Below are 16,910 nucleotides of genomic sequence, written 5' to 3' on the forward strand. Positions count from 1 at the left end.
CAACGATGTAATTAGTGTGAAGTACTGAGTTTGATACAAATCACAGCTACCATCGATCAGGAAAATTTCAATTAAATCTCCCAATTTTAACATATTCTAATGAGATTTTGTTTCTGTGATAGTGTTCCAAAGTGAAAGTGTACATAAGTTTTATTTTCAGCTGTATTTGTCTAAAGCGACTGATTTTTTTGTGTTTTTTGAAGATCATGTATCTGCTGAAAAAAGGGTGCTATAAAACTTGCAGCACAAAATAACTAACTCCTTAAAATAATATAGGTGTGTATATTTGGGTCACGAAGACCAGAATAACCCCATTCTTTATTGTAATAATAGTTTTCAAATCATGAAAATTTTTATCTTAATTGACTTTTTGTGAATTTTTTAATTTGAATATGAAAAACATCCATCTTCCTCATTATCACTTCATTAAAAAATACTAAATTTAATTAAGTATATTACACATTTTCTTCGGTTTATCTAAACAAGGCTTTTCCAACTCATTGGGTGAAACGGCGAAATTCTTATAATGCTCATTTTTATCTAGTACCTGACAAAGATTCATTGCTTGACCAAACTTTAGTCAGGCTCCTGCACCTCTCCTAGGCCCCATTCCTTATAAAATCTAATTTTAGCAAGAACCCTGCTCTGTCAGTTTAACCAGAATCCCCTGCTCTCAATACTTGATTATCTTCTATATGTGATCACGTTGCTCATGCTCATCTCTTAGGTCATCACACTGGCCTGTCTTCGGCAAGAATCCTGTTAGGTTGGTTTAGCCAGAACTCCCTTACCCCAGATGTTTCCTCTTAATACTGTTCCTTTCACTGACACCCACCCTCCTCTCTGGCTATAAATTCCCACTTGCCCAGGCTGTATTCGAAATTAAGCCCAGTTCTACACTGAACTGAGTTTAATTTCAGCTCCTTTTACCTACTGCGATAGTCCTGAATAAAATCTGTTTTTACCACTTTAACTACTGTCCAGCTCTGGTTTTTTTTGTTTTGTTTTGTTTTTGACGTCCCCAAAGGTGAGAGAGGAGGAATAAATTCACTGAAATGACAAGTAATAACATAAAAATGTTCCCTGGTAATGAGGCAGACCAATCAACTTTTCCCTCCAGTCTTTTTTGGGTAACATTTATTATGTATTATGATTACAAATTTATATGATCATTGTTGAAAATATGGAACATACAGAAAACCATTAATATACAAATAAAATTGATTATAACCCTACTATCTAGATGTAATAACAATAGCCACATTCTGCCCCTCTGATTTTTCATGTAAATCACACACGTATTTATTTTAGAATTGTCTTTCAATTGTTCACAGGTTGCCTGACAGAGTTCCTCCATCCTTAAACATAATAAAAACATCAAATATTTACTGGACCCCAGGATGCATGAGACAGTATTTTAAAGTCTTCCTAACACCCTATGGCAACCCTGTCTGGGAGGTGTGGTTATCTTCACTTACAGTCTTAGGGACTGATTTGCCCAAGGTTACAGAGCTAGTAAATGGACATTTATTTCAACTAAAGTCTATCTGACTCCACAGTCAGTGCTCCTTGCTTTCCCAACATCATAACGATGGGTTTTAACACACAAAAAGAAAGATACGTCTTAATGAAAGAGCAAGTAAGGACATGTGCACAAAAACTTGTTTCTTTCATTTCTGGAATCTTGCATGCATATCTAGATATTTTATAACTGCAAGAAAGAGAGTTATTGTGGGTTGGCCATAACGTTTAGACTATTTACAGAACATCGGAAGTCGGGTGGTAGTTATATAAACTCCAAATGTGAAAAGAAAAATCCCTATCAAAGAATCGCAACTCTAGACAAAAATTTTATTCAGTGGAGTTGATGGGACAGCAGCACTGTTAGGGGACTGACAACAACCAGTAACCAAACAAGGTGCTAGCAGAGAGACTAGCACCATGCTTTGGGCATGCATAGTTGGCACTTAAAAATCTGTCGATTTATTGAGGAGCAAACACAGATCAACAGAAAAATTACCGTAACAAGAAACACATTAGAACATGAACTCAAGTGATGCAGCAAAGTCCACAAAATCCTAGGCAATTGGAAGCAATAAGATCAATCTGTGTGCAGCAACTGGAACCAAGATGGCACCACTCTGGGGCAAAGGCTTTCATTAAATTCACATAGAGGCTGAACCTTGAACAGGACAGGTATCTGGGAACAGAATGAAAAAAGGGTTGGGGAGGGAGGATTTATAGGTCAGTGAAACTACTTTGTATGGTACTGTTGTGGTGGATACATTATTGTTATGTATTTGTCCAGATCCATAGAATGAACAACATCAAGAGTGAATCCTAATGTAAACTGTGGACTTTGGGTGATAATGATGTGTCAATGTCAATGTAGGTTCATTAGTTGCAACAAACGTACCCTTCTGGTGGGGGATGATAATGGGGAGGCTATGCATGTGTGAGGGCAGGGGGTATATGGGAAATCTACGTAACTTAAGCTCAATTTTGCTGTAAACCTGAACCTGTCCTTAAAACCAAGTCTATAAGAAAAAGCAGCAGCAGCAGCGTTGGCCTATCTAAGCCGTCCTGCACTGTAAAGTGTAAATCCTGCTTACCCCGCCCTATACACGCTAATATGGAAACTCCAGGGAACCAAAAGTTTGTTTTGTTCCATTACTGTTCCCCCGTGCTTAGAAGCTTGGCACATCCCAGATGAATGCATGCTTGCCTGAATACGTCCCACGATTTAAGGATGGATAAACTGCAGCATTTGAAAGGGGTGGAAGTGCCTGTTCTCCTTCCCCCTCATCCGTTCCTTCTCTTGAGTTCTTTTCCAGCTGCAATAGTTAACCGGTATTTCCTGAGCACCTACTATGTGCCAGGAGTACTATAGGGATGCTGTAGTAATTATTAAGGGGGCAGAGTCCCGGAACTCACCAGAAGCGCAAATTCTCACTTATTTCTGAGGACCACCTGCCTCCTGCTCCACGCGAATCCTGGTCAGACCCTGCCCCCCAGGACTGGGAAGGGGTCTTTGAGGATCGTGGCATCGGAGCGCACCGAGACTCGGGTTACCTGCGTTTCCAAGGACCTGTGGCATCAGAGCCAGGACCTGGATCTCCACCCGGCCCTCTGTACCCCTTCCTGCGATCGTCTCCAATAGCACCTCGAGCGCCTCTCCAAAGACGCGGGCCCGCCCCTCACCGGCTTCCATCCCTCTCTACAGCCCGCGCCCTCCCGCCGCGGCCTTTACCCGTCCCGAGTGGCCGGGGATGGCTTGCGGTGCCACATCTTGCCGCTCTCCTTGTTGCCTAAGTCTGTGCTCTGCATGTCGAAGCCCACTCGCAGCCGCCACCCGCCTGCTGACAACCGTCCCAGCGACTTCCGGGCAGATACACGTTCCCGGCCCGGGAAATTTGAGCGCCAGCCACCGTCGCTAGGATGCCCTGCCGACAGTACCAACCGCACGCACCACGCCCACCTTTGTATTTACAACCAATCGGAAGGCGGTTTCCTCCTAAACTCCGCTCAGGCAACCCCTCCCGCTTTGGACGATGGAATCGGCCAACGACCTTAGACTCCTCCCCCTTCTGTAGGCCGCTCCCTGGGACCCCAAGCCTTCTGGGAATCGTAGTTTTCTGCAGGTGGAAAGGGGGCGCGAGGAATAGGCTCGGGAATTCTGCATTCCGGGGCCCTCGCGGGGTTTTAGGCTCCCATTGGAGGCAGTAAAAGTGGTATTCTCCTGTGGTCCCTACAGTTTGTTTTACATTGAGTTTAGGGATTAAGGGGTTGTAGAGACAACTAATAGAGAAGCAAGTACCCAAATACATTGAGAATTGAAGGGTCTCTTGTCAGAGAATATTCGGACTCAAAAGAAACTTTATAGAGTCCACTTTTCTTGTCCTTTTCACCATCGTCATGATTCCTTTTCAATTCGGTAATCTAACAAGAGGCTCCATCATTATAGTGTCCAGTACATCAGTCACGGACCAGAAAAGCAATGTCATCAATAACCAGTTGCATTGACATCAGAGGTAGATTTGTGTGTGTGTGTGTGTGTGTGTGTGTGTGTAAAATTTACTTAACATTTATATAGTGCTTACTAGGCATCGAGCACTCTTTTAAGTGCTTTTGAAAATATTAACTCACTTAATTTATTTAATACCTCATAGCAAACTTACAAGGTCGTTAGTACTATTATTCTCATGTTTAGAGCTCTAGGAGGGAGTGTATTGGTTTCCTGAGAATGAAGTTAATAAGTTACAATAAATTTAGTGACTAAGATGACAGAAATTTATTCTTTCACAGTAAAGAAGGCCAGAGTCTGAAATCAAGGTGCTGGCAGGGTCGCTCCTTCCAGAGGCCCTAGGGGAGATTCCATTCCTTTCCTTTCCAGCTTCTGATGGTTGCTGGCTTCCTTAACTTGTGACCACATCACACTGACCTCTTCCTCCATCTTCCCATCATCTTTTTTTCCTCTTCTGTCTCAAATCTTCCTTTGCTTGTCTGTCGCTGGATTTAGGGCCCACCTGGATAATCCAGGATGATCTCCTCATTTCAGGATCCCTAACTTAATTATACCTGCAAAGCCCCTTTTCCAAATAAAGTAACATTCATAGGTTCTGGGGATTAGGACGTGGATATATATTTTGGGAGCCCACCATTCAACCCATTACAGGTAGGGACGTCTATTATCCCCATTTTGCAGACAAGAAAATTATGTTAGTAGTATACACAGAATTAGATCTTTAGTCTTTTCATTCTTGGTCCCCATGTTTTTCTACAACAGAAGATAACTTTTTAAAAAATTATATGGCTCTGATATTTGAAATGCTTTAACTCTATCAGAAAAGCAAAACTCTCACAAAAATTTACCAATGCAGATTTTATAACTTTTAATATTGGTACCAAGGGGTGGCTCTGAGAGACCAGACAACTTTTAATAACCTATTGCAGAAGAGACAACCACATTCCTCATTTTTATTAATCGGATTTGAGATGGTAATGAACGATGTATATGAATGTTTGCATTGTTATTTAGGAAACTTAGGGTGTTAAACTCATGGAGGCCTAAATTGAGACACAGGTTATTCCTCACTTTTTTATCCCACACAGGTAACCAAATAGTTTTGTCAGTAGCAGAGACAAATCTGCTGAATGATTTCCTTAACTACTCCGATTTAACCTGCCTGCAGCTGAGCTTATATGAGCTGTCACAGCGCATGGACCATCCTGTTCAAGTTCATGTACATGGTAAGGATGCTTCCGTATTACAGGTCCTCGGGACGCCCACTTTGCACTTATTTTTGGATTTAGTTGGGCCAAATCTGAAGGTCAGCTTGGCAACTGAAGAGACGTGCATCTGTGGCTGCCAAACTTCTACTCCTTATAATCTCCCAATTTTCATAACCCAAGTTGGTAGACTATTTGCTAGTTCCTTCCTAAATCATTAGTCAATAACTGATGCATCCTGTACATATATGTTTTCAGTTTTATTGAGGTGTAATTGACACTCAATAAACTGCACATATTTAAAGTGTTATTTAAGTTTTGACATAAGTATACCCCTGTGAAACCATCATCATAATCAAGAAAATGAACATATCTATCACCCTCAAAAATTTCCTCCGGTATCTTTGCGATCTGTTTCTCTCTCAATCCCACCTAGTCCATAGGCAACCACTGACCTGTATTCTGCCTCTTAGATTAGTTAATATTTTCTAGAAATTTATATAAATGGGTCTTGAACTATGTACTCTTTAATTTGGTCTGGCTTCTTTCACTTGGCATAGTTATTTTGAGAGTCAGCTATGTTTGGACTCTCATACATAGAGTAGCCATGGATGTATCAGTATTTCCATGTTTTTATTGCTGAGTAATAGTCCATGGTATTGATACAGTACAATTAGTTTATCTAGTCACCTGTTGATGAGCATTAGGGTTACTTCCAGTTTTGAGCTCTTACAAAGAAAGCTGTTATGAACATTCCTGTACAAGTCTTGGTATGAACATATGTTTTAATTTCTCTTAGGAAAATTCTTAGAAGTGGAACAGCTGGGCCATGTGGTAGGTGTAGGTTTAACTTTTTAAGAAGCTGTCAAACGTTTTCAAAATAGTTGAGCCAATTTACATCCCCACCAACAGTGTAAGAGAGTTCCAGGTACTCCACATCCATGATGAGTCTTTGTAATTATAGCCATTCTAGGAATGTTGTGGTAACCGCATGGTGATTTTAATTTCCATTTCTGGAAGGACAAATGGTGTTCAGCGTCTTTTGTGATTATTTGCCAGTCTGTGGCTTGATTTTTAGTCTCTTAACAGTGTCTTTCAGTGAGTAGAAGATATTAATGTTGATGAAGACCAACCTATCAATGTTCTCTTTTATAGATTGTGTTTTGGGCGTCATATCTAAGAAATCTGTACCTAAGTCAAGGTCACAAAGATTTCTTCCCTTGCTTCCTTCCTTGTATGTGCTTGAAATACATTCTCAGAGGAATGGAAAGACGTGTGTGTCTAAGGGATTCTGGGTTTTGCTTTGCAAAGTCCTTTCTCCTTGCCCTCTCACCTATCCCACTTTCACCATTGAAGAATGCCTTCTTTTTGCTGTGACAATATACAATCTGGAGAGAGCAGGAGTACTGCCACTTTGTCTATTTTGTTAGAGGGAATTTAGTGGGCATTTGGATTGCTCAATATCTGAACACACTTTCTGTTTGGAAAAAAAATCCTGATATTTGGAAGTCAAAGAAGGGCAGCTCTACTATTTCCTAATTCCTTGGCAACCAGCTCTATAATGTCCAAAAACAACAAACAAACAAAAAACCCCTATGCTGGTTAAGGGATTAGTAAGCAAATTAAACTAGCACAATAACCGAAAACAACTGAAAATACAATTATATATTCACTGCAACCTCTCAAAGAGCACTAAGTAGAAAGTACTGAATAACCTTTAGCAAACTTCTTAAAATGCCCTTTCCCACTTCATTCAGTCAGGTTAGATGAAATTATGCCACAATAACAACTCCAAAATCTCAATGGCTTAAGAAATCTCCTTATGGCTGGGTGTTCAGCTCATCTTAGTGTCTAGGGGACCCAGACTAGTGGAGCAGCTACCATTTCAAAAGTTTTTGGTTGCTGTGTCATGGGAAAAGAGAGTTCTAGAGGGTCTCACATCAACAATTAAATGCTCCCGCCAAGAAATGTCACTATTACTTTTATTCCCAACTCACTACCAGAACTATGGCTCCATCCAACACAAGGGGCCAAGAAATGCAATCGTACTAGTTATCTACAGCTGCAATAATTCTGTGAAAAAGCAACCACCAAATCTCTGTGACATTCAGCAAGAAGCATTTATTGCTCAGGCATCTGCAATCAGCCAGGCAGCACCACTGGTCTTGGCTGGACTCACTCATATGTCTGGAGGTCAGCTGGCCATCAGTGTATAGACTGACTTTATCAGGGCAATTGGGACGACTCAACTATGTTCCAAGTGTCTTTTATCCTCCTTCGGACTAACCAAGGCATGTTCTCACAGAAATAGCCATGGCGCAAGTGAACAAGCGGCCACGCAATGCCCCTGGGCTTGAGCTGGCACACCATCACTTTCACCTCCTGTTGGCCACAGTAAATGACATGGCTGAGCCCAGGGGCAGAGAATTATATTCTGCTCCTAGTGGGACAGCATTCAAAACTTCCGTGGAAGGCATGGACCCAGGGATGAGTAGAGAATGGGGACCAATTATGCAATATACAAAACCTAAAGTGTGTTTGGAAGGGAAGGACATTTAAAATACTTGCTGAACAGCAAAATATTGGGTGACATTTGATCTAGGCCTGGAAGGATGAGTTGAAAGCTTTCTACACAAAAGAAAGAATGAGTTTTGGAGGCCATTTGTTACTGCTACATAAAGTAGCCCATCCTGACTAACAGAGTAATTGTGTCCCCGTTCTACAAATGAGGAAACTAAGGGTTGGAGTGGTTATTTCACTTGTCTAAGGCCATACTCATACAGTTATCAAGCCAAGACTGAAATGTAGACCTAAGTCTCCATTATCTCACTCTGCCTCTCCTCTGCTTCTCTGCCTTTCATGCACCAGATTGGTGTGGTTCTGTAATTCTTCTCAAGGACCCCTTGCCTGGACCAGAAAACAATTTATAGCTAGCCTGGGTTAAAAATCTCTGGGAAACTTTATAGCAATATTCTGTTCCATCCCCTTGGAAAGAGAGTTTATTTGCACATTTAAAGGAGTGTTAGTAAACAAAAATACTGAGAACACTTAAAAAAATTAAAGCACAGAGAAAGTGGGGTTGGGGGAGGGTATGGAAGGACTATAGACTATACACATGGATAGTTTTGCCTGCCCAGCACTGGTACACCCCTTCCACCGCCACTCTGAAAAATACTGCCTTCTTACAGCTGTTTAACGGAAATGCTTCTAGCCCATCCCTCACTGGTCATATCATTGACTCGGGGTGGGGCTTGATTCAGCTGAGCCCATCAGAGCTCTTTCCTGGGATTTTTAAGTGTGAGACCAAGGAGAGCAAGTCTCAGTCCCTCTCTGGTGGCAAAGACTGGGGCTGCCAGAAGCAGTAGCTCCAACTTTGTGGTGATGGCTGGTCTGAGAGAAGGTAGCTGAAACTCAGAAAAAGCGGGGTGGAGGGTTGAAAAGGAGGGGAAACAGTGATGATAAGAGAACATTCTGGCAGCATTTATGTCCCTTTTTCTAATTGTCCCAGAAGCTCATCTGGCCTTCCGTTCTTTCTGTACTCTGGTTACTTGAGCTGAAACGTTGCCTTTTATTTCTCAATTAGATAGAATTGGAAGAAAAAAGGTCACGGAAGGCTTCAGGAGGTGGTGATACATGAGCTGAATCTAGAAGGATGAACAGGGGTTACAAGGCGTAGAAGAAGTGAGGGAAGGAAACAGCATCTGCAGGAAGGCGGGGGGTTGTGAAACAACATAGAAACTTCTAGAAACTAGTGCTCAGTGCAGTTAAAGCACAGGATGCACAAGGAATCGTTATGTATGTAAAGGGCTTAGCACCTAGAAAACCTCAATAATAATAATTATTATGACTATATGGGTGACTGACAGGAGAATCAGAGTAAGACATATGTAAAAGTCAGAATATAAAGGACCTGGTCTGCCACTCTAAGGAGTTCGTATCTTATTCTTAAAGGTCCTAGGGAAACTTGTGGTTTCTAGACTCTCCCTCTGACTGCAGTGGAAAGATCTCTAAAACAAATTTGAGACTTGAGGCAGAAAGAGGGTGCGAGCTGTTGTTCCATTTGAGACAAAAAGTGGTAAAGGATTGACCAAATCAGTCACCATGGAAGGGGTCCAAACAGGCAACAGTTCGATGACCAGGGTGTGTTGACATCTTGTGTAGGAAAGCTGACATTGCAAAGGAAAGCGTTCTGTTTCATCAGTAAAACAGAGACGTGTTTCAGGCTGCTAGCTGATGCAAAGCCAGGCAATGTTTTGCATTTCCTGGAAGACTGGGCTGTTTGGCCTTGTGAGGAGGGCGTTAGGAGGCAGAAGCCATTACAGGTGAATTATGACAGTGCACCTCCCCCAACCCGTTTAATGTGAGTCAGCACAGAAAAAGAAAATCCAAAGGGATGGGCTCCAAGTCACTTAAATAAATAGTCACACCAAGGTGCTCTCATAAAACATACATGAAGGCAACCGAGGAGAGTGTTTCATGTATAATCAAAAGGATTCGGCACCTGCAGCTGACATGGCGACAGTGTCAAAGAAGAGGGGAAATGAGATGTTGAACTTGATGCCACACACAATGAGAAACTGCTGACATAGACGAGGATTTCTAAAAGGCCTCCTCCAGACTAGAGGAAGGAGGAGACCAGAAGGTGAAGCTCCTAACTGCACGGCAGAATGGGCAGTGGCTACAAGTTTTCAGTCTTTACAGCTCTTCCATGTGGCCAGGAGAGGAGGAAAGTATGGAATTCCTGGCTTCTATCATGTCCAAAGCTGTCCTGAGAAGCAAGGACCGTCTAGAGCCACCTCTGACTTAGCCACAACTGCATTTTATAGATAGATAGACATAGATATAATTTTATAATTATAATTTCCATATTGTGGGCAATTGGTTTTTAAAAAATTATTTGCAAACTTTATGCCAGAGAAATTAATATCTAAATGTGCCATTGAAGACACCAGTGTAAGCCAGCTCAGAAAGCTTCAATTGGAAAGCTCAAACCTTCAAAATTATGCTCTGCAGATAGTGGTTTATTCCAAAGGTCTTCCTGGTAAGAGGGCTGTGGCGTCAGAGGATGCTGGGAATATCTCCCACAGGACTGAATAATTAGCCTTGATCACAGGCTCCTAATAATCTATGTGGGCTGCGAAGACAGGCTATCCATCTAGCATGACAGGATGCCGGTAAACCACGAGTCAATGACTCCCATCCCTGGAAGGGAGGAAGGGCAAGCTGATTGAGCTGAGCGTTTATTGCCCATTAAAGTATTCCAGGGCAGCATGGCACCCTTCCTCCAGTGCCCACTCTGGGCAGCGTATGGAGAGAAGCCACAGAGTTGAGGATGACCAGCAGGAAACCAGCCCCTACCCGACCCCTTCTCTGCCAAACTTCATGCCATCTCGATGGGCTCTTCGGTCCCTCCTGATTTCTATGTGGCCTTACCCAGCAGTAAAAACCATTTCTCCCAAGCAGTTTTTAAAAGATTATTTTCAAGAGTAGTTTTAGGTTCACAGAAGAATTAACAGGAAGATAGAGAGATTTCTCACCTACCTCCTGACCTCCGACATGCAGTCTCCCCCATGAGTAACAGCCCCCTCCAGAGTGGTACCTCTACAACAATCGATGAACCTACATGCGTTGACACATTAGAATCACCCCAAATCCACAGTTTACATTAGGGTTCACTCTTGGTGTTGTACATTCTATGGGTTCGGACACCTGTATAATGACATGTATCCATCATGATAGTATCAGACGGAGTATTTTCACTGTCCTAAAAATCCTCCATCCGCTGCTTATTTATCCCCCCTCTGCCCTCCGTTTCCCGACTATTTTTGTTGTTTTCATTATATAGATGGCTTACTGAAAGCAACTTTCCATATGAGGAAAGAGAAAGGTAAGCTAGTGCATGCACAATGGCTTGTCTGTTTCGTCTACAGACCTTAGCAGAGTGTGCCTTTGTTAGTGAAGTAGTAGCCTGGGACTTGGTTCCGTCTGCTTCACCCTTCAGAGAATTCTATGTAAGAAAGAAGGTGTGAACATGTTGGGGGTGGGGTAGGTGATAGAACCACCACCTGTGCCAGGTATGTGTTAGCCGCTTTTCGCTTTGTTATTGCAGTTTGTTCTTTGGTCTCGCTTTCTTTTATTTTTAATCCTTTAGAATTCCTATTTGAACTTTGCACTAAATTAAAACCTCTTAACTCATGCGCACTGTGAATGCAGAGTCCCAATGTCAAATATTCTGCCTCGTTCTCCCCATCAGTACATTGTACTTACTAGATCTTGTACCCCGACTAATGGTTTGGAAAATATGGGGCAGTATACGTAAGGACATGGGACCCTGAGTGCCTGAGCTCATTGGCTCTACTACCTACTAGTAGTACAACCTTGGGCAAAGTATTTAACCTCTCTGTGTCTTGGTTTCTTCATCTGTAAAATCAGGATAATAACAGCATCAATCTCCTAGACTCGTGAACAGTTTGGAATAATGCCTGGCACATAGAAGCCCTCAGTGACTGCTAAGTATTATAATTGTTGCTATTTTTTTTTATTAGTTTCAGGTGTACAAAACAATGTAATAGATATTTATCATTTATACCCCTCACACAGTGATAACTCCCCTCCCCCATCTACTACCGCTCTGACATCGCACACAGCCATTACATTCCCACTGTCTCTATTCCTAATGCTGTACTTCGCTTCTTATAACTATATATGTATATAATTGTAGTTGACATTCATTATTGTTCAGCTTCAGCTTCAGGTGTACAGTGCAGTGATCAGGCATCTACATCGTCCCTGAGGTGGTCTCCCTAATGAGACAAGTGTCCATCCGATACCCTACAAAATCTTTACAACATTATTGATTACATTCCCCAAATTGACTTTCGTTTCCCCGTCACAATCTTGTGGTTACCGACTGTGCTTTCTAATCCCCTCACCTTCCCCCTTATCCCCACCCCCCTCCCATCTAGCAACCCTCAGTTTTTTCCTCTATGTCTCTGACACTGCTTCTGATTAGTTCATTCATTTATTCTTTTCTTTAGATTCCACACATAAGTGAGATCATAGGGTATTTGTCTTTCTCTGTTTGACTTATTTCACTTAGCATAATGTTGTCTAGGTCCATCCATATTGTTGCAAATGGTAAGATTTCAATCTTCTTTATGGCTGTGTAATACTCTATGATTGTTGTTATTTAAGCACTTCTAAGGAGAGTACCAGTGATGGGCTGACAAATGTAACAACTGGCTCTCTGGACATAAAAAGCCCTGGTTTGACAATGAGATATCACCTCATGCCTGTTAGAATGGCCATCATCAAAAAGACAAGAGATAACAAATGCTGGTGTGGATGTGGAGAAAAGGGAACCCTTGTGCTCTGTTGATGGGATTGTAAATTGGTGCAGCCACTATGGAAACAGTATGGAGGCTCCTCAAAAAATTAAAAATAGAACTACCTTATATCCAGCAATCCCACTTCTGGGAATATATCCACAGGAAACAAAAACAGTAACTTGAAAAGATATCTGTATCCCCATGTTCATCGCAGCATTACTTACAATAACCAAGATATGGAAACAACCTAAGTGTCCATCGATGGATGAATGGATAAAGAAGTTGTGATATACATATACAATGGAATATCATTCAGTCATATAAAATGAGTTAATTCTATCTTTATGCTAAGTGAAAATAAGTCAGACAGAGAAAGACAAACACTGTTATGATCTCACTTATATGTGGAATCTTAACAAAACACACAAAAAACCAAACTCATAGAAAAAGATCCAATTTGTGTTTACCAGAGGTGGGAGGGTGGTGGAAAGGGGGAATTCGAGTATGGTGGTCAAAAGGTACAAATTTCCAGTTATAAGTACTTAGGGATGTAATGTACACTGTGATGACTATAGTTAACACTGCTATGGGATATATAGGAAAATTGTTAAGCGCGTAAATCCTAGGAATTCTTATCACTTGGAAAAATTTCTTTTCTTTCTATGATGGATGTTAATTAAATCTATAGTGATAATCATTTCAAAATGTAAACCATCATGCTATATACCTTTTACAGGCTGTAAACTTATATAGTGATGTGTGTCAATTATTTCTCAATGACACTGGAAAAAATGATCTGAAAAATTGGCAAAAAAAGAGCCTGGTTTGTAGCATTTGGCAATTTCTGTGGTGTAAATCCTCCTACTACAGCCAATTTCGAGCTACCAATGTGATGTCATTGAAGGCAGAGTTGTAAAGAGGCGAGCAATAAGTACACTATTATGTAGTATGTTCACCATATATAGATACAATAGACATAACTAATGTCAAGAGCATAGATGATAGTGAAACGTAGCATAATAATTAAGAAAGGTTGTTTTGAATATTTACTATCCTTTAAAATATAAGTTATTTGAGTCTAAGTTTATATAATTCAATTTTTAATATTGGCTGGGTTTAATAAACGAGTCACAAAATTTCTGAAAATTCAACGATTGGCTCTTATCAGCCAATAGGAGGGGTTCCAACCCTGCACTGCTTCTTACTCACTTTCATCAATTTAGACACGTGATAGTGTTTCAGAGGAAACAACTACATTCCTCATGTTTTATAATCGGATTTGAGGTGGTAAGAAACCTTACTTTACACATCTCTCCTACCTTGCCCTGTTCATCTCTCCCATTTGGCTTTTCCTGAGTTGTACCCTTTATAATAAACGGGTAATAAGCTGTTTCCTGGTAGTGATGGGAATAGGTCTCATGTCTTTGCAATGGCTCAGCCTCCTCCTTAGTGTGCCTTTCTCCAGGTGTGTCACCAACTGAAGGCCTTCGAGAGTTTTGTTTGTGTCTTAATTCTAGTGGGATGTCAACACCAGGGGGATGACTTGGGTCCAACGCCAGCCGATGAGAATCCTGCATTTAAATGCAACAATCTGACACTGACGTTAGCTTAGTTTTTTCTTTGATTTAGAAGGAAGGCATTTCAGAGTCTCGCAGCCCTTCCTCAAGGCTTATTTTGAATGAATATCATTCACTATTGTTCTGATATGAATGTAAACTATGTGTTGAAGAATATAAATGATGAATAGCACTAATTATTGCTTGGATTACTGTTACTTTGTTGATTTTGGGTTTGCAGAATTGTTGAGAGAAGTTTGATAGGAAAGGGATTATTTTCTTTCAAATACTTCCTACGTGAACTCTGGTCCAGTAGCCTGGTGTCCTTATCTATGCAACTGAGTGTCTGCCACATGCTGATACTCGGTGTTGGTTACTAGAATAAAACTAGTTCCCTATGAGACGCTTTGGAGTTTTTCAAGAGCCTTTACATTTGCCACAGAGGCGCAGCAGAGTGGTTCAAACATGGACTCAAGTCAGACAGACCTGGACTTGAAACACCACTTTATAGTTACGTGACCTTGAATACGTTAGTTAATCTGTTTCTCAGTTTCCATAAAAATAGTACTTCCCAATGAGGATGTTAGCGTGAATGTGCATGAAAAGCACAAGCACGGAGCTTGGTAAACAGCAGGCTCTCCATTCAAACAAACAAACAACAAACAACCTTGATGTAGGGGGCAGGTAATGCTATTTTCCCATTGGGATGAGTCAGCTAAGAGGTTAATAACTTCCCCAGGGTCACACAATCAGCAAAGGACAGAGGCTGGACTGAAACCCACACTGATTCCTTTACAGCCTGTAAAATGGTGACTTTATTTAGTACACACACACACACACACACACACACACACACACACTTGCCTCAGAATAACAAATGGGAAATGCTTTATGTGCTGTTCAGTTACCTTCTTGTCCCCCAGTCCAGTGTGTCAAAACTTAAAAATTTTCCAGGCTTATAACTGACTGGTTCTGCCAGGCTTGACAGATAAATTATTATTCTTGCCATAGCTTCTTCATCTGCAAGATGGTGCTAACGAAACTGTCTACTAGTTAACATGGGGATTAATTACTTCTTTGCAGTGTACGGATTTCTTGAAGAAAGACGCCACTTATGTGGCAGGCATCCCACTAGGATGGTGTTCCTGTATGACTGTTGTGACAGAATGACATTTGAGTCATCGGCCTGTCAGCGTCACTAAGTAGTGCTATTGTTGCCTAAGCTCAGTGCCCTTAATTGTTGGTCTCCCTCCAATTTTCTGAAGTTGTTTTTTTTTTAGAGAGAGAAACAAAAGGAAATATATTTCAATTACAGCAGGAAAGACATAGTTCAGGTCATCTTTTCTAGTTCTCAATCTTTCTAAAGTGTTTGACATTGAACTCGCTCCTTTCGGAACAAACCTTTCTACGGATTTTTAAAATTAGTTTTTAAACACATAGTACACACAGTTGGGACAAAATTTAAAAGGATATGCAATAAAATGTCTCCTTCCTACTCTGGTCTTCCCAGCCTGAGTTTCCCTTCCCAGAGGTAACCACTGTTTCAAGCAAATACTGTGTGTATATTTGTGTGTGTGCCTTCTGTGCAATAGAGCTGTGTAAAAGCATAGCACACACATTGTACTATTACCCTTCTATTCTTAATGCTCTATGTTAGAGAGCATTCCGTTTTGGGGTACACAAAGTTATTTTTTTCTAATAAAGTTTGCATAGTATTTGATTGTATGGATAAACCATAGTTCATAGTCAGTTTAGTGACAGATATTCAGCTGTTTCCAATCTTTTATTTCAAAAAATGCAGCAATGACTATTCCTGCATTAAAAAAAAAAAAGTTGGATAAGAAAAGATGAAATAGAGTCATTTGTGACAACATGGATGGATTTTGAGATTATTATGCTAATGAAATAATTCACACAGAAAAAGTTGAGAACCATATGATTTCATTGATATGTGGGATATAAAACTGAAAGCAACAAAGGAACAAGATAAACAAAGAAACAAAAACTCACAGACAATTTTAGTGGTTACCAGCGGGGAAGGAGGGAAGGGGGTGGTAGATGAGGGCGAACGGGTTCATATATATGGCGATGGAAGGAGAACTGACTCTGGGTGGTGAAAACACAATGTGATATATAGGTGATGTATTACAGAATTGTACACTTGAAGCCTATGTAATTTTACTAACCATTGTCACCTCAATAAATTTTAATTAAGACATAAAGTGGGAGTCTACCTAAAGCTTAAATGCCTAGCAATTCATTTAAATATTGCCAAATTGCTTGCCGTACCAACCTACGTGTATATTCTCATTAGTAATTCAGGAGAGTGCCTATTTCCCCACACCCCTACATATCCCCCTAGAATTTAGCTTGGTATCATTGCTTGATGTTAAGCATTTTACATGTAGTCGTGCTGTGCTTTGAGCCTACCAAAGCAAATTTACATTTTACCAAAACTCCACCTTTCCTCCTATCCTCTTGTTTGGTGAGATGTCCCAGGTTCCTCTGGCTTCATAGAGCTGCCTCACTCTGTGGATTACGGGTGTGTTCCTAGGTGTCCTTATTGGATGGCTTAATCAATCTTACACTGTAGGACCTACATCTGAAAACAACAGGAAGAGTTCTACTCCATATCTTTTTACAGATTCTTTCAAAAACAAGATGATTGTCATTTACCTGTCATTTTAGTTCTACCTGATGAACTAGTCAAGATAATTTCTTCTTTCAGTTCCTTCAGCATTCCACGTTAGTTGGAGTGGCTGTTTTCTCAGCATAGAAAACTCCCCAGATCTTTGCC

The 16,910-nt window shown here is 40.9% G+C and overlaps 1 protein-coding gene across 5 annotated transcripts in view; it reads right to left on the minus strand.

The window, feature by feature from the left end:
* The window catches only part of TBC1D31 (TBC1 domain family member 31), a 65,696-nt gene that overhangs the window by 48,247 nt on the left and 539 nt on the right, over positions 1–16,910 (minus strand). Inside the window, exons 1-2 of one of the 5 annotated variants that reach the window (XM_019717915.3) lie at positions 3,251–3,445; positions 2,935–3,072 (exon numbers count right to left, since the gene is read on the minus strand). The exons of 2 other annotated variants lie outside the window; for them this stretch is intronic. Coding sequence is in view for 1 of the 3 variants with exons in the window: in XM_019717755.3 (XP_019573314.3) it covers positions 3,251–3,327 (77 nt within the window). In the remaining 2 variants the exon portion in view is untranslated. Of the gene's footprint in view, positions 1–2,934; positions 3,073–3,250; positions 3,472–16,910 lie in introns of those variants that run through there. 2 more of the 5 variants (XM_019717755.3, XM_074316851.2) reach the window with 2 other exon arrangements.

The sequence above is a fragment of the Rhinolophus sinicus genome, chromosome 6 (genome assembly GCF_057876585.1).
Source record: "Rhinolophus sinicus isolate RSI-liver-muscle chromosome 6, RSI-T2T, whole genome shotgun sequence".
Taxonomy (NCBI): domain Eukaryota; kingdom Metazoa; phylum Chordata; class Mammalia; order Chiroptera; family Rhinolophidae; genus Rhinolophus; species Rhinolophus sinicus.